This window comes from Nicotiana attenuata, unplaced genomic scaffold (assembly GCF_001879085.1).
Source record: "Nicotiana attenuata strain UT unplaced genomic scaffold, NIATTr2, whole genome shotgun sequence".
NCBI classification, from domain to species: domain Eukaryota; kingdom Viridiplantae; phylum Streptophyta; class Magnoliopsida; order Solanales; family Solanaceae; genus Nicotiana; species Nicotiana attenuata.
Window position 1 is genome coordinate 135904 of NW_017671775.1, and position 19186 is coordinate 155089.

The following is a 19186-nucleotide window of genomic DNA, read 5'->3' on the forward strand; positions in this document are numbered from 1 at the left end:
ATTATAATCACAGTATTTCAGGGAAAGCAGCCAAGTGACTTCAGTGGAACTTGTATCCAAAGAAACTAGTCAAATTGATTGAATATAATACATAAAATCATTTCAAATTCTGATGTCGGGAAGAAAGAAGGATCATTAAGGAAGAGAAAACCATCAATCGACCAAAAGTACAGAATGTGGCCTTACCTGCCAGAGAAGAGTTGGCCAAGAACCCCCATTATGATATGACCAAGGTCTGCAACAGTCAAACTGGACAGCTTAGTAACCCATAGATAACACACACACACACACAGAGAAACATGTATGTATATATATATATATATATTTAGAGAGAGAGAGAGAGAGAGAGAGAGAGAGAGAGAGAGAGAGAGAGAGAGAGAGAGAGAGAGAGAGAGAGAGAGAGAGATTGATTTATGGAAAACTCACGTGTTCTTAGGGTCACTACCAGTGATTATACGCCACTCTTCATTTTCCAGAGCAGGGTAACATATTTTAAGGGGCATAGAACCCACAATATCGTCCCATTTTGCTTCAATCAGATTCAGGATCGCCTCATTCTGTTTAGGGGTACCCAAAGATGACACAATGGACCACAGATTTCCAAGTGTGAAGAATCTAAAGTCCATGTGGGCAGGCTGTAAATTGCCAATAAGATAACCACCTTCCTCGGGGATCCAGTCCATCAACCAATGAGGGATTTGTTCAGGGTAGATGTTAAATTTGTTAGTGGCGTCAGTGGAATACTCCTCTGTCTTATATCGGTATATTTCATTGATCTTCTTCATATCAACCCAATAATATTCTCTAATGTGAAATGACAATGCACTAAGTCGGTTGTTTATGGCATTCACCAAATTCTTGGATCCTTCATCCAGAGAAAGCATCTCGCGGGAACACCTAAGTGCTGAGTAAAATAAAGCCTGCAACATCAAACATGTCAAGCCCAGAAAAGATCAAAGAGAGAATCACAGAAGGAAACAACGATAGTATCTCATCACTTCCATAACATGCGCAACACAAATATATAGAATAAATTATTATCCTAATTATCTGTGATTTGGTAAAGCCACTCCCCCCTAAACCTCTAACCTCATGGCTGCAGGTGGAGGGTCCTTTGCACTAGTAATCCTACACTTGTCAATATAAAGTAAAAATATTAAGCTTATGTCATCCTCTCTACAATGTAAATTAAGGACAGATCAAGTTCCAAGTATCCCTCCAAAAGTTCATAGACCTCATCTATAACCAATCTATTCACTGTAATATCCTACCGTAATCAGCTTCTATCATAAAAGTATTCACCAATGTCAGCATACCAGGTTAAGGAAAGACTCACAAGATGAACTTGAAATGTATATTAAACTAAAAAAAGGAACTGACTGCCACTTGTAACATTCAAAGAAGAATTTCAAAGAAAAATTTAGCAAATTCAACTTACTTGAATCTCAAGAGGATGTCCATGAATACCCATACGCCTATCTATCATGCAGGAACAATCAGTGACTAGCAAAGAAGGGAACATATCAAACCCATCAGACAGACACAGGTTCAATATCAGCTTTATGCCAGTCTGTACATCCACTCTTTCTTGTAATCCATAGTCACCGCTGATCTTCCCATAAGCTCTCAACAAGATAATCCACCACAAGCCTGAAAATGTCACAGTTTTAGATCTTTCAATGTCCATTTACCGGATGGAAATAAAGTGACAACTTCTGAGCTGGTCCCTTTACTGATACATTTCTTCCCTTACCCTCCTCTCCTGATATTCTTTGAGCATTTGGTTTTTGTAGAGGATGTCTAAAAGGAAATAAAACAATTTACTATAACCGTGAAATACTTCCTCTTCACTAGTGATAACCACCTATGGTGAATAGAATCTAGATACTATCTTCTTACATTTTCTTTTAAGAAAGGTAAAAATTAATACTCTCTTCTTACATTCAACGAACAATTTACTATTTTGGTCCAGTCCATATTGGCATCCACTTTCTATTTTTGAAAATATGTACAAACAGAACAGTATATTGGTTTAATTGGAAAAGTTGTACGTATTTTCTATGGTAGGCGAAAATGTGAGAAAAGTTCTCCTCTTGTTAAGGCTACTTTTTCTTCAACTGATCAAAAAGTAAATAACAGTTCCCAAATGTTCGATCACTACTTAATAAACAATAAGTTTGAATTCTCCCCTGAATAACCAGCCATTAAGGGACTTAGTATTAAACAAATAAACACTTACCTGAATCAACAGGTGCTACACGGCCAATAGCTGACTCCCCAAAATCTGGGTCTAGAACTTCTTCATATTTGTTATCATCAAGGGGCACTGTTCTAACTTTAAAACTTGCAGGCATCAACCCTTGCCCTGGACTGTAACAGTCCACAGTTTTCTCCCAACTCTAGATTACAGAAACCGACAGCAGTCAATTATTTTACGGTAAATCAATAGCCTAGACCAAGATCTACTAATACACACAGAAAGTAAGAAGGAAAAACATGAATGCAACCAAACAAAGTTTCTTCAATCATTTGTTTTTGACTAAATCTAAAGATGAATGCATCAACGAAAGATCTAATTATGAAAGTATGTAGTTAATCATGCGATTGAATAACAACAATTTAAGAATCTAATTTCTTTGGAGGCTTAAAAGGACCTGTCTCTAAGAAGTCAAGAAAAAGGTTACCATCTCATGCTGACGCTACCAGATGAAGGACATATAGTCAGATTTACAAAATAATCACGAGACTCCTTACTAAAAGATCAATTCTCCACCAAATAAGGAGTCAAAGAAAAATCTCAGAAAAGCAAATCCTATCTGGTCCCTAACTCACAATTACATTGAGTGTTTGAAAAAAAAAAAATCAGCCAGGCTCCCAAACCTCTCTAGAAAAAAAACAGAAAGCATTATCATTTCTAAGTACTAATTAAATACCACTGATGCAGGGGAGACCTATCTTGTGTTTTACTCTAGGAAGTGGGCAAAGGCGTTATAAGCAATCAAAATTATCTGTATCTAAAGCTACCACAACTAGCATATCCATAGGCATTCTATTTTTCCTAATGAAGCCATTTGCAAAATGTTTCCATCATTAAAAATTTAACATTCCAATTGGTAGAAGCAGCTCACTTTTCAGACAGACAGGCAATCATAAGACCACAAGCAATAAATTTTCAAAGCAAATGATATTGCGAAATACTTAAAAGCAAAGATTACCTGCAGTTGCAGGGTGTGAAGTAGGAAATTCTTAACAATGTCTTTATCCCCCTTGAGCAAAAAAGCAAGGGCAGATGGGATAAAATCCCTAATAAAGACTTGATCATAATTCAATGGCAACTTATCATTAGGATCATTAGCAGCAAGAGTCCCTATAGGGCTCCCACAATATGTAACCACAGCATTCTCCAACAACTTCCATGCCTCCTTCACCGCCTCTGACTCCTCCCCGCCCCGAATCTCCACTTGCCCCTCGCCCTCCTCTTTCAAGCTCTCATCATTTTTCACACGTTCACCACCAGCTCCAGCAGCATGTTCATCTAAATCAATCTTTTCCACTACCAATGGCTTCACATTCAAACCTCCTTGGACATAAATCCTCTCAAAGTTCTTGTCATTAACACGAGTTTCAACAGAAGTTGAATAATTCCTAAAGTCAGATGCAACACTAGCAATAACATGGAAACCTCTATCAATAGGCCTTGAGAAAACCCTAGATTGACCCCAAGTTAAATTTGGGACACAAAATAGCTTCTGGGTTTGATTGATAATTCGACGTGGGTAGCTGTCAAAATCAGATTTTTGCCTCAAATTCAAACGAAAATTCGACAAATTTGTGCTGGCCTTCTTGAATGGAAGACCCAGAAAGGAATTGCTCTTAGTTGCGATTAGAATTCGACAACAAGGCTTCATAGTTATCAAATTCATTGATTTCATAGCAAAATTATACAAAATCTGGTAAATAAAAAGTAGGTAAAAAGTTTGTTGATAAATGTAAAGGAATGTGGGATGAATAGATTCTTGTGATGAATAGTAATATTTGGATCTGCAGACATATAGGGAAATGAGAAAATTTTGGGATAAGATAAAACAGAAAAAATAGGGAAATGCAATAATTAGTTTGTGAAGTTTGAAGATCTATGGAAAGTGGAAATGGCTATTTCTGATTCTGATGCACAGCGTTATTTATAGACAGACGCTTGCCTTGTGATGAAAGATATTATATTTTCTATTTTTCTTTTTCGTCCACTAGAAAAACGGTTTTAAACAGCAACATATAGGACAAAGGACAAAATAAATATATTTCTCTTTGGATGAGAAAAAGAGTAATTATATATGAAATGCAATAAATATTGTTGACCTTATAAGTAGATTTTTTGTTTCATTTTTTGTTGCATGTTGTACAAATAATAGCAATAATAAGGTGAAGATATTTTTTTTTTGGTTCAAATAAGGTGAAGATATTTATTAGTTTTTTTGTATTAATTCTTGCTAGTTTTGGAGAAGAAAGGCCAAATGATCATCCCTAAGACTAATAAAAACATATGGAGTATGTTTTTACTGGTTAAAAACATAATAAACATGGTTAAGTCCAAATATTCAGAGTTAATTTTATCCATGGCCAATAACGCTACTAATATATCTTGAAAATTAAAGTTAAGAAAAAAATTAAATATATGAATATATTATAAAAAAAATAATAATATTAAGTTATTTTATTTATAAATAAATACATATTTAAAAATATGTTATATAGTATATAATATAGAAGGTATTACATAAATATGAAGGTTTATATAATATCAAGGGCATAATAGACGTTTCAAGTAAAAATAAGACTTTTGTGATAACTAGAGCAAAGTAAAATGATTTTTGTGTAACAAAAGAAAGAAAAGTGAATTGAATGATTTTTATGTAACAGAAAAAAGAAAAATGACTTTTGGATAACAAACACAAAAGTTCAATAACCATGGATAAAATTATCTCAAATATTCATTTATATTCTGATACAATAAGATGCCGTGAAGCACTTGGCTATGTGCCTATGTCATTTTCCAGAATTATAATTTGTGCACATATATGAAAAGTAACAAAGCATTGGCAATCCCATATAAAGAAAGAAAAACAAAAAGAAGAAAGACAAAAAGGCGTGTTAGATCTACTTCCTAAATTTATACTACTTGTAGAGCTAGCAAGAACCTTTATTACTTTATTAATATCACAGAAATAGTTTTATATAAATATGGAAATTTTATAGTACCTTGCAGCTAACAGATTAACCAACTTTCGATTTTTTTTCCCCTACTAAAGCATTAATTCATCTTTCAAAAAGAAAGTTAAAACATTCAATTTAGACGAAGACTATGATTTCAAACGATAAAATTTATTTTCTTGCTTTATACTCGATCCGATCCATTAGTGACAATTCTACCTTTAACACACTCATTAAGGAAATACGAACTCCTAAAGAAAAAAAAATGTATTCACTAAATTAACCTTAATTAATTGTTACCTTGATACCGTGGAATATGTAAGTAAGGGCAAATTTTAGAAATACAAAAAAAATTCCTTTTTGATTATGTAAATGGACTTTTATTTTTGACCAAAATAAAAAGATAAAATGATCACTTTATATGTGCAGGAGGGAGTATTAATTTTTCTTTTTCATATTGTTTTGTATCAGTTTAGCAAAGTTAATTCATCTCTCTCTTTAATGAAATAATGCAAATGAAATCCACATATTAGAAAGAAAAAGAAAAAGTGAACCGCATATAGTATTTTTCTATTCCACTTAGAACTCAATTTAGGCCCCCTTTGTCCATAATTTTTTTAATTTTTTTTTTTCAAAAATGTGTTCCATGAAATTATACAAATTTTTGAAAATGAGTTTTTTAAAAATCAAAAAGTGGTTTTGACAACTTTTTCAAAATTTCCAGAAATTTTTCTTTCCCACCCCACAAACTGCAATATTTTTTCAAATGAAATATATGTCCAAACATAATTTTAAATTTCAAATATTATTTTTTAACATACTTTTTAAAAAAAAAATTACAATGTTATGTCCAACGCCTCAGCTTGTTTGGATAATTGCTACGTATCGTTTCATAATATTTCATATCGTACTGTATTATATTACTGTATCGTTTGATAAATACAATATCTGGATAGATTGTGTCGTTTGACATCGTTTCATGATATCACGCACCAACAATATGAAGAATAAACTTGCAATATTTTAAAGAAAAATTATGATACAGGGTAAAAATTTTATATAAAAAGGTAAGGTAAATGATGAAATAAAATTATTTAATAATAATGAAGGGTGAGATTGAGAGAAAAAAATAAGGTAACGACGCGACCACACCAAATCGATCGTTACATAAAGTGACACATTTTGTTATTCAGTGACGGGTCCAGGATTTTAAAGTCATGGGTGCTCGCCGATAAATTTTTCGAAAGAAGAGGAAAAATGAGTTTAGTCGTGGGTGCTCACTCAATATTTATCTAAATTTTTTTTTTATAATTGCTTATGCAAATTTACTAAGTCTAGCAAAAAATAGTGGGTGCTTGAGCACCCACAGAAGACCATGTAGATCCGCTCCTGTTGTTATTATGTAACGACGAATTTAACGATACAATACAATAAAATTTAAGTAACAATCAAAACAAATATCATATTTAACGATACAATAAAATCGGTAACAACTATCCAAAGAAGCTGTTAGTGGTATGACTTTAGAAAAGAAACTTTCAAATTTAAGGAAGAAAAAAGGTAAGGATCTGATTTTAGAATTTTCCACGTCGCAACAAACTGTCAAATCTAAACGCAAGTTGCAAAATTATACACTTCCTCACAATTTGCACGAGTACACTTGGAGATTTGAGATAAGAATTGGTGACCTGTAAATAAGTAATTATCGATCGCCTTCTTTTTAAAATGAATACAGTCTCGCCACGTGTGCAAGAAACGTTCCATCAAAATTACAATGGTGTAAAAAATGTAGACATGACATGTATAACAAAAGCAATGTAGGGAACAAAAATAATAGCGTTGTTATCCACAAAGGCAATACTGTGGCCCAGGCAAGAATTTAATTCTCATAATTTGCAACAATGAGAAAAATGGATAAAATTGGATGAGTTTTTTTGCGTGCATAGCACTTTTTGAAGTTAATCCATTTGTATTGGCAAATATCTCTCTAGCTTTCATTTTCCAACCATGAGTTGGTGCTTTTTTGTTCTGTTTTTGCACTTTTTCTTTCTCATGTCGCACCCTAGTAAAATGACAAAGTGGTCTTTTTATGAGGCAAGTTGAACCTTTTTTACAAAAGTATTCTTTTATCTGTCCCTTTAAAAGGGCTTTCCACAAACAATATATCTCTCTCAATTGGACATAACATTTATTAAAGTGATGGATATTTCCACATAAAAAAAAAAAAAAGATAAATATTGTCCCTCCATAATCTACGTGTAATGAGATTTAGATATAGAACTACAGCTAAAGCTTTCAAATTCTAAAGAACTGATGTTAACCTTGATTAACGTGTCCTCTGAGATCTAGACAAAGCTTCCAACAATTCCTGCTAGCTCACACATTTATCATCCCCTTTTAATAAGTAATCACATTACAAAGTTGGGAAATTGTCCCCACTCTGAGGAATTATTTGATGTTTAATTGGCACCAAAAAGAAAAAAAGAGGAGACGGCAAGGGAAATCCAAATGATTCCAAATTCACTTTTCTCCAAGTACAAATTTTGGCCTAAAATAAGGGGGATATTCAATACAAGCAGACAAAAAATCCAAGTGGTAGAATCTAGTTACAAAAAGCTTATGCATTGATGATCAATCTCAGCCACTATCAAAGCATGTTTCGTTTAAGGAATAGCATGATAATTTATAGACAAATCTCTCTGAAATAGTAAGATACCTTTTTCCAGATTGGATAAAAAAAATCATGTAAGAGATCTAATACTGGTATTAATGATACAAAAAGAACTGTTCAACACTCGTGCAGCACCAGAACTCAGAATTTCATAATCAAGAAACTGTAACAATTATGACCTGACTTCATATTCCCCAGCCTTGGTTAGAGCTCGAAAACCTTTATAAGGTCGTGTAGGCAGATTCTTGAAATCAAGTTTTTCTATTTTCAAACCTGACAGCGCAACACCCATAATTTTGAATCCCACAAGAAATGTAGGGAATACATGAAGCTGCTCTAAGCCGGTTTCCAACACTAACGTTCCAGTCATTGAAGGAGTTTTGTCTTTCGGCATCCGGCCAATGGACCAAATGCAGGTCTGCACTAATAAAGCAATATGTCAGGATCCAACTAGACAAGATGGATTAGATCCTATCACATAATACAAAAATGGAGTCAGACTGAAAAAGAATGAACGAAGAGCAAAAAAAGAAGAAAAAAACTAAGTTTGGCATCCATTTACAAGTTTTTTGTCATTTAACAGTACAGTTAGAACTGACTAGTGTAGAAAATATCTTTACTCAGTTATTCTTAATCAACTGCAGGAGATATATTACACATTTACACTTCCATTAAGAAAAGGCACCAAGAATAAGCCAACTCTGAGAATGTGATGAAGTACCAAATACCTTATTGGATAGGATGTTTACTGTTCCATAATTTGATGTAAGGTCTGCAGATAAACCACGAGGCGGCAGTTGAAATTGCACGCTTATATCATCAATTGCCTTCCCAGGATCATTGCGTATCCCAACTAACAAGCTAATACGACATGTCCCTGAGTCTGAAGTAATTTGTGGCTTTACGTATATCGGGGTACTCTTCAACTTCTTTATTCTGCATTGGATAGTTTAGAGGGGAAAAGACAAGATTACGAAGAGAAGGTAAAAAAAGCAAACAAGTGAATTCTTTATTACACTTTGCCTATGGAAAATACAGCAAACAGGTGAATTTTCCTGTTTTTCATGTTTGTGCTATGCACCTTGTAGTTCAAGCCCATAACCCCATCAACAATGGACTAACTGCCACTGTTTATGGATGCATCTTATAATCAATACTCCCTCTGTTTAAAAAAAAGAACCTATTACTATTTGGGGAGTCAAACAAGGTTTTATTTGACCGCGTTTTTGCAAATACTTGTTAAATATTTTGAATTGTTAAACTATTGTGACATATAGTATTTTTTTATGTAGTTTCTAAATATATAAATTTTATTTCAGAAATTTTGAAAATTCTGTCCAAATTCACACCGAAAATTAGTCAATTCGACCCTCATACTCCGAGAAAGTTCATTCTTTTCGAAACGGAGGGAGTAGTCTTTGAAGAAAAGACAACCTTTTCCTTCTGTACATGGAGTTCATTTATGAATAGTTCAACTTTCAGTATTTGGAGGGAGCTGCGGGGAGGGGTTTTGGAACATCCTGCCAAAGAAGGAGGCGGTTAATGTTATGGGTTTCAATATTAGAGGGGATAAAGATGGAACATCCTGCCAAAGAAGGAGGGGGTTAATGTTATGGGTTTCAATGGGGATAAAGAGTAGTAACTCTATATATGTGCAAGTACATACTAAGTGTAAACAGAAGATTAGAACATTCTTTAGATAGAGTCAAACTATAAAATTTTACTCATGAATGAAGGCAATGCCGATTATTAACAACACAAACCTGTAGCTCATGAGCTTAAACTGTCCATCAGGAGGAACAAACGACAGAATTTGGTTTGATTCCCACAGTCGCAGCCGAACACAAGGATGGAATCTCACATCATTCAAGATGGAAGGATTTGCAAATGAAAGGGTAAGATCAGGAAGACCAGAAAGACGAGAATTCACTTGAACTTCGCCATAGATCTCACATTTAACCAGAATCCCGTCTCTGAGAAGCATAAAACAAATAGAATGAGAAGCCTTGAGTAATTGACTATTCCTGTAAACCCCGGTTCAAACACATAAAGCCAAATAAGCAAAAAAGATGCTGCAGATACCCAAGGGTCAACCGTCTTCAAACTTAGTAGCCAAAATATAGAAAAACACTCCATTATCCGGAAGTATCATATTCATGAGTGAAGAAGGAAATGAAATCAACTTGTTGCCCATGAAAGGAAAAGGAAAGTGCCTGCAAGTTAAGCTTTTTGCAGTTTTGTGTGTTTGATATGGTGGATAGTTTGTCAAGAAAAGAGTTAGAAACTTTCTCACATGTCCTGCAAAAATCAGAGGACATAAAAGAAAAATAATTTCCTTTCAAAGAAACACACAAGGAAATAAATGCCTTTACCTTTATTTTACTTCACTGCAGTCTTCTCGAGAAATACAATTTTAGCAACTTTCTCGACTTCCAGGCGAAGTCTAGGAGTTCATTTCTATGATCTAGCAGATTGAAAGCTAAGACACTTGGTCATCAATACAGTAAAAGGAATGCCACTTTATATACTCTGGCAAAGTTGCAAACAGATGTGCACACACGTACATATGTGCGTGAGTGTGTATACTATAATGCACTTCAAATCTCAAGTGATGCTGCCAAATTCCCTTGAAGAGCCCTTGGCAGTGGTGCACAAAGCATCCCTACTGGATCAGGAATCCATATCTTTATATGTTCCAAGAGCAGATCTTAACCTAAGTTGCTCGGACTCGGGTGCGGGTGTGCGAAACAGGTGCGCAACTAGGGGTTGGATCCTTCATGATCGAAATTTTACGACTCGGGGGTACGGATCCAGGTACGGATACGGGGGCGGGAATTCCGCAAAAAATAATTTAAATATCTAAAAATAGAGTTATATGTCAAAATTATGAGACATCATGTGGAAAAACTTACAAGGTATTCCGAGGAGAAAATATTGATAAGGAGAATCCTAGAAGAAGGAGATATAAGGAAAAGGGCTGACTAAGAAATTTCTATATGCAAGGTATTTCATTTTCTTCAATTTCACCATAGCTTTTGTTTGGATTACAAAAGTCATTGTATCTGTCCCGAATTTCTCCATAGATTTCCGTCAAAGTATCCAAAATCGGTTGACCATATCTTGTACGGATCTCACACCTTTTGATTCTTAAACCATATCTCTAAGATGAAGAAATCTGGTAATATCCCGTTTTATCAAGAGAAGCAGTGTCTCTCAGTAGTAGACACGGCTAGTAAGAGTTACCCTCCTTCTGGGATGAGTAATGATTATAACCTTTTGATGGACCTGAAAGGGAACAAGCCGAAACCAGGTACCTTCTAATAATCTTTTTTAATCTCCATCCTAGTTTATGTGGTACCATTTGATTGGGCTATGTCTTCAAAACGTTAATTTGATTGACATATCAAATTTGTCAAAGTGGAATACAATATTAAACTAGTAGTTAAAAAATCACTTGTATAGAAAAAACATGACAGCAAAATGATACTTCTTTAGAAAAATGATTGGTTAAATGAATTTGAAATCTTGAAAATTGCACAATATAATAATGTAAAAATGTGGTACATATTGAGATATCACAAAAAAAAAAAAAAAAGATGATATAAAATGAAATAGAGGAAGTAGTTCATAGGTAACATATAATGCACGAAGTATACTTTCATAATTAACTCGTGGCAGCTTTCCCACAATATTTTTAAGATCTCATTGATAAAATGAAACAGGGTTTTGAAATCTTAACCTCTAGATGTTTTTATGTGAAATCTTAACCTCTAGGTTAGACCCTCAACTGCTTTAAAATAGCATATTACTATGCTTACCTTCACTTCTTATGATACGATGGGTCACATTATGTCAAACAAGAGGACTTCAATGATAAATTTAAGATGTTGAAGATATTAACACAAAAGGGCAGCCCGATGCACTAAGCTCCCGTATGCGCGGGGTCCGGAGGGAGCACCAAATGGAGGTTAAGTAATAATCAGATATTACCTATTTATAGTTGCATCCATTTCTTCAACTAGATCGACATAAACTTCGTTGCTTGTATGCTTCAGGTCTGTTTTTCTCCAAGGAACACAAGATCCTGTTGCACCTGGAAGTGTGTTGCTCATGTTGGAAGTGTTACCAGTTACAACACTCAATACTTTGCTTACGATATTTGGAGGAGCTATCATCTCCCTCAGTATGTTAGGTTCTGTAGTAAGAGGGAAACCATTGTCTATCATCTCATCCAAAAGCTGAAAATCAAACAAATGTAGGAAGACCATAGTTAATTTGAAGTCCATCAGAATCTAATCATTATTTCGAAGGAAATCTTAACAGGACACACTTGGGAAGAGAAAAACTTTCTGATTCTGTGTCCATACAAGTTTAGTACTCTCTCCTTTAATTAAATAGTCAGAGGAGCCTTAATCAACAACCTATTTATGTTCCAAGTGAGATATCAACTTTAGCTTCTCTCTAGTTAGTCTTCAGTACTGCAAAATCACCATGTTTAAGATGAACTGATCTAGCACCTTAATAAGGATCAAGCCAGGAAACCAAATTCTACAATTGTTTTAGCAGTTTCTCTGGTGCTGGTATAATTAACTGATATTCTTTGATCCAGTGAATTAGACGAACTGATCTAGCAACTTAATAAGGATCAAGTCAGGAGACCAAATTCTAGAATTGTTTTAGCAGTGTTCTCTGGCGCAGGTATTATTAACTGATATTCTATGAAGTCTCAAGGGTCTAGCAGATATTCAAGCTTCAGAAAATGGAATGACTCGCATCAGGTTTTTGGGATTTGAAAGGAAAGATTAGCCAAAGTTTTGCAGTGTTAGCAATGGTGAATTTCGACTAAAAAGAAATGGAAGAGCATTTAGGTATCTTTACAAGCCAGAATCTGGCAGTGGTTTTGCTCCCCTGGACTTCGCAAAGAGGAGAACTGGCTCTTTTGTGCATCTATAGATGTCATGGTAAGAGCCTCTACCGTCACTGATGGTTGGCCTGCTGGTAACCTTGGCCAGGATTTACATCTCATCACAGTGTGTTTTTGACCAAAATCCAACAATTTTTGCGCTGGTTAATAGTAACAAATTGTACAGGACCGTTTCAACAGTTTAAGCTAACAGACAATATTTCATTGCGATCTGGAAATTGTGGATAAGCAATTAGTGCGAAAAAAGAAAAAGAAAATGAAAGAAAGAACTACGGAGTTCAAATCAGAAGCCACATACTTTTTTAGTTGTTAATCAGAAAGTACACTGTTGTGCAACTTTAAAGACAGCTTTCTAACAATTTCTTAGTTTAACAGTTTGAAGAATATTCAACATAACCCGGTTAGCATCATAGTAAACTTCTTAAAATAATTGTCTTTCCTTAACAAAAGATACTTTGCAGAAACTATTCCAAAAAAGGGCTTGAAGATGTCAAATACCTCATATACAATTACAAAATTATCCTTTATCAGATCTTCGTTCAACCCTCCAAGATATTCTGTCAGGACATCAGCCACTCTGCACAGGAACTAGAAAGTAAATAGTCAAATGACCAATAAGTCATTATTTGCAGATAATACAGTTAATAAGCAGAATATAGCCTCCCTACTTTCACCGAATACAATAACTGGAACTAGAGCTTCGCCATATCAATTGAATGTATCAGTTAAAACTTAACTTCCAGGTAAGGACTTCCGATATAGCTTTTTTTTAGTCTTACATTTTTAATCATTTCACCTAAAAACAGAAGCCCACAAAATATGGGAAAGGCATGGAAGAAAAAACTTATCAAAAGAAGAATTCAAAAAATAAGACTCTTGTTTTCTGATGCCAAAATTTTGTCTAACACATAGGCATGGCAAATTTAGTGACAGCAAACATTAAGCTTGCAGTAAACTCTGATGCAAAAGCACGTCTGACATACATTTAATTAATTTTGATTAAAAACAAGGGAGAGTATGGGCCTGCCCCGCTATTCTACTTTCACATAAATACCAAGCTCCAGTCAATGGTAGGGTTCAAGATCGTGATGTGCACTCTATCTAGAAATCCAGTGTTGCATCCTTACCATTGGACCAAGGCCCTAGGGCCAAAAGGCCCCTTTTTAAGCTCAAATCCCTTCAATATTCTCAGGACAGACTCATCAAACAGAAATTTCAGCTACACATCGACAGTAGTGCAAGTTTCCTGGATATGCTAGGATGTTCAAGTTTCTAACTGATAAGCCATCATGCTATCAGGCACTACACCTACGAATCAGACATATCGTTCTAAACGTATTCCAATCAACCGTTTGACAGTTTGAGTACATTTCTATTAAACCAATCTTGTCTCATATTTTTATTCAAGAAGAGATGCAATCTAGCAGTAACAACATAATAACCAAGCAAGAGCTGAAATCAACAAGTGCTTTTACCTCGATAGCCATTAAAGGTGGCATTTCCACTTGGGTGCAAGCCAAGAATGTAATACCTTCACGATTAACTTGGAAAAGGTAATGGGTTGGTGAAGCAATTACTGGCAAATGCTGTAACAAGTCAAAAAGACACAACAAAACCTTCAAACTTGAACAAGCAAATTTACAATTTTATGTAAACTCAAAAAGATCAAGCATCTTGATTTTACCAATACCATGAGTTAAATAGCAATTTTAACTTTAACATTCGGAATAATAATTACTTTAATGTGCCTACCTTGAGAGAATCACCTTGAGCAATTAACTGATCCCAAAACCAGGAACAAATTGACCTGTCAACCCGGTGGCCGGTCAGCTGTTTTTCTAGCATCACCTCCCTACAGTCACAGTGAATTGAGCAGATCAAACTTCCAGTGATTCAATATCCCAATAAATACAAATTTACTCTTTTTCAAGTCCGATGAGTATGAGTTTAATTTCAACGAAATTCATAACAAGAAGACGATGGAAAGAAGGGAAGGAAGGGATACCCAGAATCGGAGAGCAGAAAAATGCATTGCAACATAACTTTCTGAAATGGAGTTGGAACCAATTTGTCCAAGCTGCACACCCCTCTCACTCACACTTTCTCTTCTCAATTCATTTTCCCCAGATTGAGTCTCTCTCTCTCTCTCTCTTCTCTCTCTCTCTCTCATACATCATTACATTGTTTATTTGTTGTTCTTGATAGGAATAAGGAAAAAAGAAAAATCGCACCTACGGCTTTCTGAATTTACACATACCTCCCCAATTGGAAGTTAAATCATTTTTCGTTCTCATTTGACATATACCTAGGGGTTCATGGTTCGATTTGGGTCGTTTTTTTCCTAAAAATTAATCAAATCAAGTAAGTCAATTTTTCAAATATTGGAACCAAACCAAACCAATTGAGTCGGTTTTTTATCGATTCTTTTTATGTCGGTTCTTAGGTTTTTTCGGTTATTTATCGGGTTTTTTTTCCTTAAATATGAGACATACACTATCAAACACATATTTCGGCGACTACATTTTAAAAATAACACTATCAAATCAATTGCTCTTTGAGAAATCTATCATTTTCAAGATATATTGATGATAATTGAATCAAATGGTGATGAAGAATTTAAATACTCAATTAAAAATTGATTATTTTTAACATGAAATAAATTCTTGTACTTAGTAAAAAAAAACTACTGTAACGACCCGACAGGTCGTTTTGAGCATTTACACTTTTACTCGATTGTTTGAGGGCATGAATAGCTCTGTATGATGTATTATGACTTATGTGAATCGTCGGTTTTGGTTTTCAGGTTATTCGAAAATTTAAGTTTGGAAGTTTGACTGGGGAGTTTACTTTTTGATATCGGGATCGAAATTTGATTCCGAAAATTGGAATAGCTCCATTATGTCATTTATGCCTTGTGTGCAAAATTTGGGGTAAATCGGACGTGATTTGATAGGTTACGACATCGGTTATAGAAGTTTGTGGTTTCAAATTCATTAAGCTTGAATTGGTGTGTGATTCATGTTTTTGTTGTTGTTTGATGTTATTTGAGGGCTCGATTCAGTTTATATGGTGTTTTAGTACTTGATGGTACCTTCATTTGAGGTCCCAGGGGCCTCGGGTGTGTTTCGGAGTGAGTTTTGAGCGAGTTCGGGCATTTCGACACTCTGATATTGTTCTGAAACTTTTGGGGGTGCGGACCGCACATTTTGGGGTGCTGAGGTGAAGGAGAGGTGCGGACCGCACATAAGAGTGTGGACCGCAGCAGAAAAATGCGGACCTCGGAGGAGGAGTGCGGATCGCACAATTTTGTCTACGGCCGCACTCAAGGGAGTTCTGCAGACTCAATGGTCCGACTTCGGAAGCTCATATCTTTTGATCAACAAAGAATTTTGAGATAATTCAGAAACGCAGTGTTAGCCCTTTGTGTCTAGTTTCCAAAAAGCTAAAGAAGACATCATTTGGACATTTGTAGAGAAAGTTATGGTCAAAATAGTGAAGCCTGGTACGGAGGAAACTGTGGTGTGCGGCCGCACGATTTTTGTGCGACCGCATGATTTGGGCAATGTGCGGCCGAACTTGGATTTGTGCGGACTGCATAATGAAGTTCAGAGGAAGTACTATATAAGCGAGGCTTAGGGTTTTATTTCGCATTTTGGACCTTGGGAGCTCGGTTTGTGGCGATTTTTCGTGGGTTTTTCAAGAAATTCATCGGGGTAAGTGATTCTAACTCAGATTTGGTTAATATGCATAACTATATCGTTGATTTTATCATCCAATTAGTATTTTGAGATGGAAATTTGGGGAAAATCATAGAAATTTCATAAAAATGAATTTTGGAGTTTAAACACCGATTCAGAGTCGGATTTGAGTGAAACTAGTATGGTTGAACTCATAATTGAATGGGTTGTCTGATTTTGTGAGTTTTGTCGGGTTCCGAGGTGCGGGTCCCGGGTGTGATTTTTGGCTGGATTTTGGATTTAACTTAGGATTCGATCCTTATCATTTTTAATTGATTCCTTGGGCTTTATCTGATGTATTTGACTTGCTTTTGGCTAGTGTTGAGCCGTTCAGAGGTCGCTACGCGCGTGATGACATTCTTGGAGTATCGCTTGGTTTGAAACCCGAACTTAGTGCTGAGGGTATGAAACCCGAACTTATTTGCTATGTGATTGGTGTTGAGGTGACGCACATGCTAGGTGACGGGCGTGTGGGCGTGCACCATGTGAATTGTGACTCCGTTGTCTTCAGGGCACTGTATGGTGGCCCTACTTTGTTGATATCTGTGTTTTCACCATGTGATAAAGTAAATTGAGCTGTACATCATGCTAGATATCCTATTTAGGCTTTATGCTGATATTATTGGGACCCATAGTTGTCGTTTCTTGCTGGCATCTCATTGATATTTTATACTCAGTCACATTCAGGCATTCATATCATATCTCAGTCTCAGTTGTTGCCTATTGATACATCATATCATTATTTCGGATCAGTTTTCATGACATTGTGAGCCCGTGGGTGAGACTGGAGAGATTGATGACTGAGTGAGGCCGAGAGCCAGATTATGAGTGACAGTTATGGGATCGGGCTGCACGCCGCGACATGTTTTATTGATTTATGATTGAGTGAGGCCGATGGCCTGATTGATTTATGCCATGATTGGCTTGTTATAGCGCTTGGGCCGAAGGAGCCCCTCCGAAGTTTGCACACCCCCAGTGGGCATGGTTGATTATATTCAGGGATGGATCTTCCCTTTGTATGGAGATGGATCTTCTCCGTGAGGCTGGATTGGATTGTTTTTCCTCGGTACTGGAGACTGATGGTCAGTGATGTATATATTCCGGGATGGATCTTCCTTGGGCCACATGGTCCATATACAGTACCGAGTGGTTGAGTATGATGAGTGGAAAGTGTGATACAGTGAGGTTAAGTACTCTGAGAGTATGGGTACATGATTCATCTCTGAGATACATGGCATTGGCATGCATATATGACATACATGCATAGAGACGCATTTTCCTCATGTTGTACGGTATGACGTCATTCATGACATTTTACATACATTGATATGTGGTCATAGAGAAGTATCTCACACTTGCTATCTAGAAAGAAAATGAAACATCTTATTTATTGTGAAAAGGATTTTTGAAAAAGAAATACAGTACTATCTCATATTTCACGACGTTTTCGGTAAAGAATTTGGGTTTTCACTGATATTCTTGAAAAGCAGAACTATTTTCGGAAAAACTATGAGAAAGCTGAGCATTTTATCTCTGAGTTACTTCCTTGATTATGAGCCCGTTTGGATGGGCTTGTTGTAAGTGACTTTTAAGCCAAAAGTCATAAGTTAGGAATTCTAGCTTGGCTTTTGGCTTATTTTTGTCATTTTAGCTTACAAACAAGTGCTTAAAAGCACTCTTTTACTTTATCCAAATACTACAAAATGGCTTAAAAGCTATTTTGACTATAAAGCACTTAAAATAAGCCAATCCAAACGGGCTTTATATGCTCTCTATGGTTATGAATTGTTGTTGGCTTCTGGTGTTGGACCCGACCATGTTCTAGCTCGTCACTACTTTTAACCTAAGTTTAGGTTTGTTACTTATTGAGTACATGGGGTCGGTTGTACTCATACTGCACTTCCTGCACATTGCGTGCAGATTCTGGATGCCGATGTTGCTGCGTTCGATGGTTGTTGAATTTGAAGGCGTACCTGCATTCCAGCTGTAGTTGCCTCTTGTTCATGGCATCCTTAGAGTATAAAAGCTCTATTTATGTACTTTTCAAACAGAAGATGTATTTACTTCATATCAGCTTTGTAAACTCTATTCTTAGAAGCTTATGATTTGTACTACTAGTCCTTGGAAAATGTAATAGATCCAGATAATTTATTCTGTTTAATTGACTTGTTAACATTATTGAAATTGGATAGTTATTAGTTGGCTTACCTAGCGGGTTGGGTTAGGTGCCATCACGACTAGTGGATTTTGGGCCGTGACATATTGGTATCAGAGTTCTAGGTTCATAGGTTCTATAAGTCATGAGCAAGTGTCTAGTAGAGTCTTGCGGATCGGTATGATGACGTCCATACCTATCTTCGAGAGGCTACAGGGCATTTAGGATATACTTCCCATCTTTCTTTCCTTATCGTGCGACATTGATTCAACTTGAAGCGTAACTCCTTGGATTTCTTCCATGCATTCGTATGCGCACATGAGCGCTCGGTATCAGCTGTGCATCGAGGGCTTGTGATTCCCTGGATGAGGTGCGAGATATGATTTCGGTATGCTGATGATGGACCAATTTGGAGGACTTGAGGCTGGATTTTGAATGTGGCTTGAGCACTGAGGTTTTGATTATGTGAGCATGTGTTTTTGGACTTATAT

At 35.8% G+C, this 19186-nt stretch overlaps 2 protein-coding genes across 2 annotated transcripts in view; both read right to left on the reverse strand.

The window, feature by feature from the left end:
* Nucleotides 1–4174, reverse strand: part of LOC109210162 (alkaline/neutral invertase A, mitochondrial-like) — a 5615-nt gene extending 1441 nt beyond the window's left edge. The window contains exons 1-5 of the mRNA XM_019373539.1: nucleotides 3216–4174; nucleotides 2240–2399; nucleotides 1439–1650; nucleotides 427–920; nucleotides 187–235 (exon numbers count right to left, since the gene is read on the reverse strand). Coding sequence (XP_019229084.1) covers nucleotides 187–235; nucleotides 427–920; nucleotides 1439–1650; nucleotides 2240–2399; nucleotides 3216–3932 — 1632 coding nt within the window. The 5' untranslated portion in view covers nucleotides 3933–4174. The remainder of the gene's footprint in view (nucleotides 1–186; nucleotides 236–426; nucleotides 921–1438; nucleotides 1651–2239; nucleotides 2400–3215) is intronic.
* Nucleotides 4175–7727: 3553 nt separating this feature from the next.
* LOC109210163 (AP-3 complex subunit mu) lies at nucleotides 7728–14987 on the reverse strand. Its single transcript, XM_019373540.1, has 8 exons — nucleotides 14809–14987; nucleotides 14556–14655; nucleotides 14279–14389; nucleotides 13302–13391; nucleotides 11870–12117; nucleotides 9643–9852; nucleotides 8608–8815; nucleotides 7728–8297 (listed from the first exon to the last, which is right to left on the reverse strand). The coding sequence occupies exons 1-8, from the start codon at nucleotides 14841–14843 to the stop codon at nucleotides 8052–8054; spliced, it is 1248 nt and encodes a 415-aa protein (XP_019229085.1). The 5' UTR covers nucleotides 14844–14987; the 3' UTR covers nucleotides 7728–8051.
* Nucleotides 14988–19186: the final 4199 nt, after the last annotated feature.

What these genes read in the sequence shown, in the direction of transcription:
- LOC109210163 (XM_019373540.1), bottom strand. Translation starts at nt 14,843, where the DNA reads ATGTTGCAATGCATTTTTCTGCTCTCCGATTCTGG. An exon ending in CTCAAGGTGATTCTCTCAAG is followed by an intron (nt 14,390 to 14,555) that starts GTAGGCACATTA and finishes GACTTGTTACAG; the next exon opens with CATTTGCCAGTAATTGCTTC. An exon ending in CACCTTTAATGGCTATCGAG is followed by an intron (nt 13,392 to 14,278) that starts GTAAAAGCACTT and finishes TTTACTTTCTAG; the next exon opens with TTCCTGTGCAGAGTGGCTGA.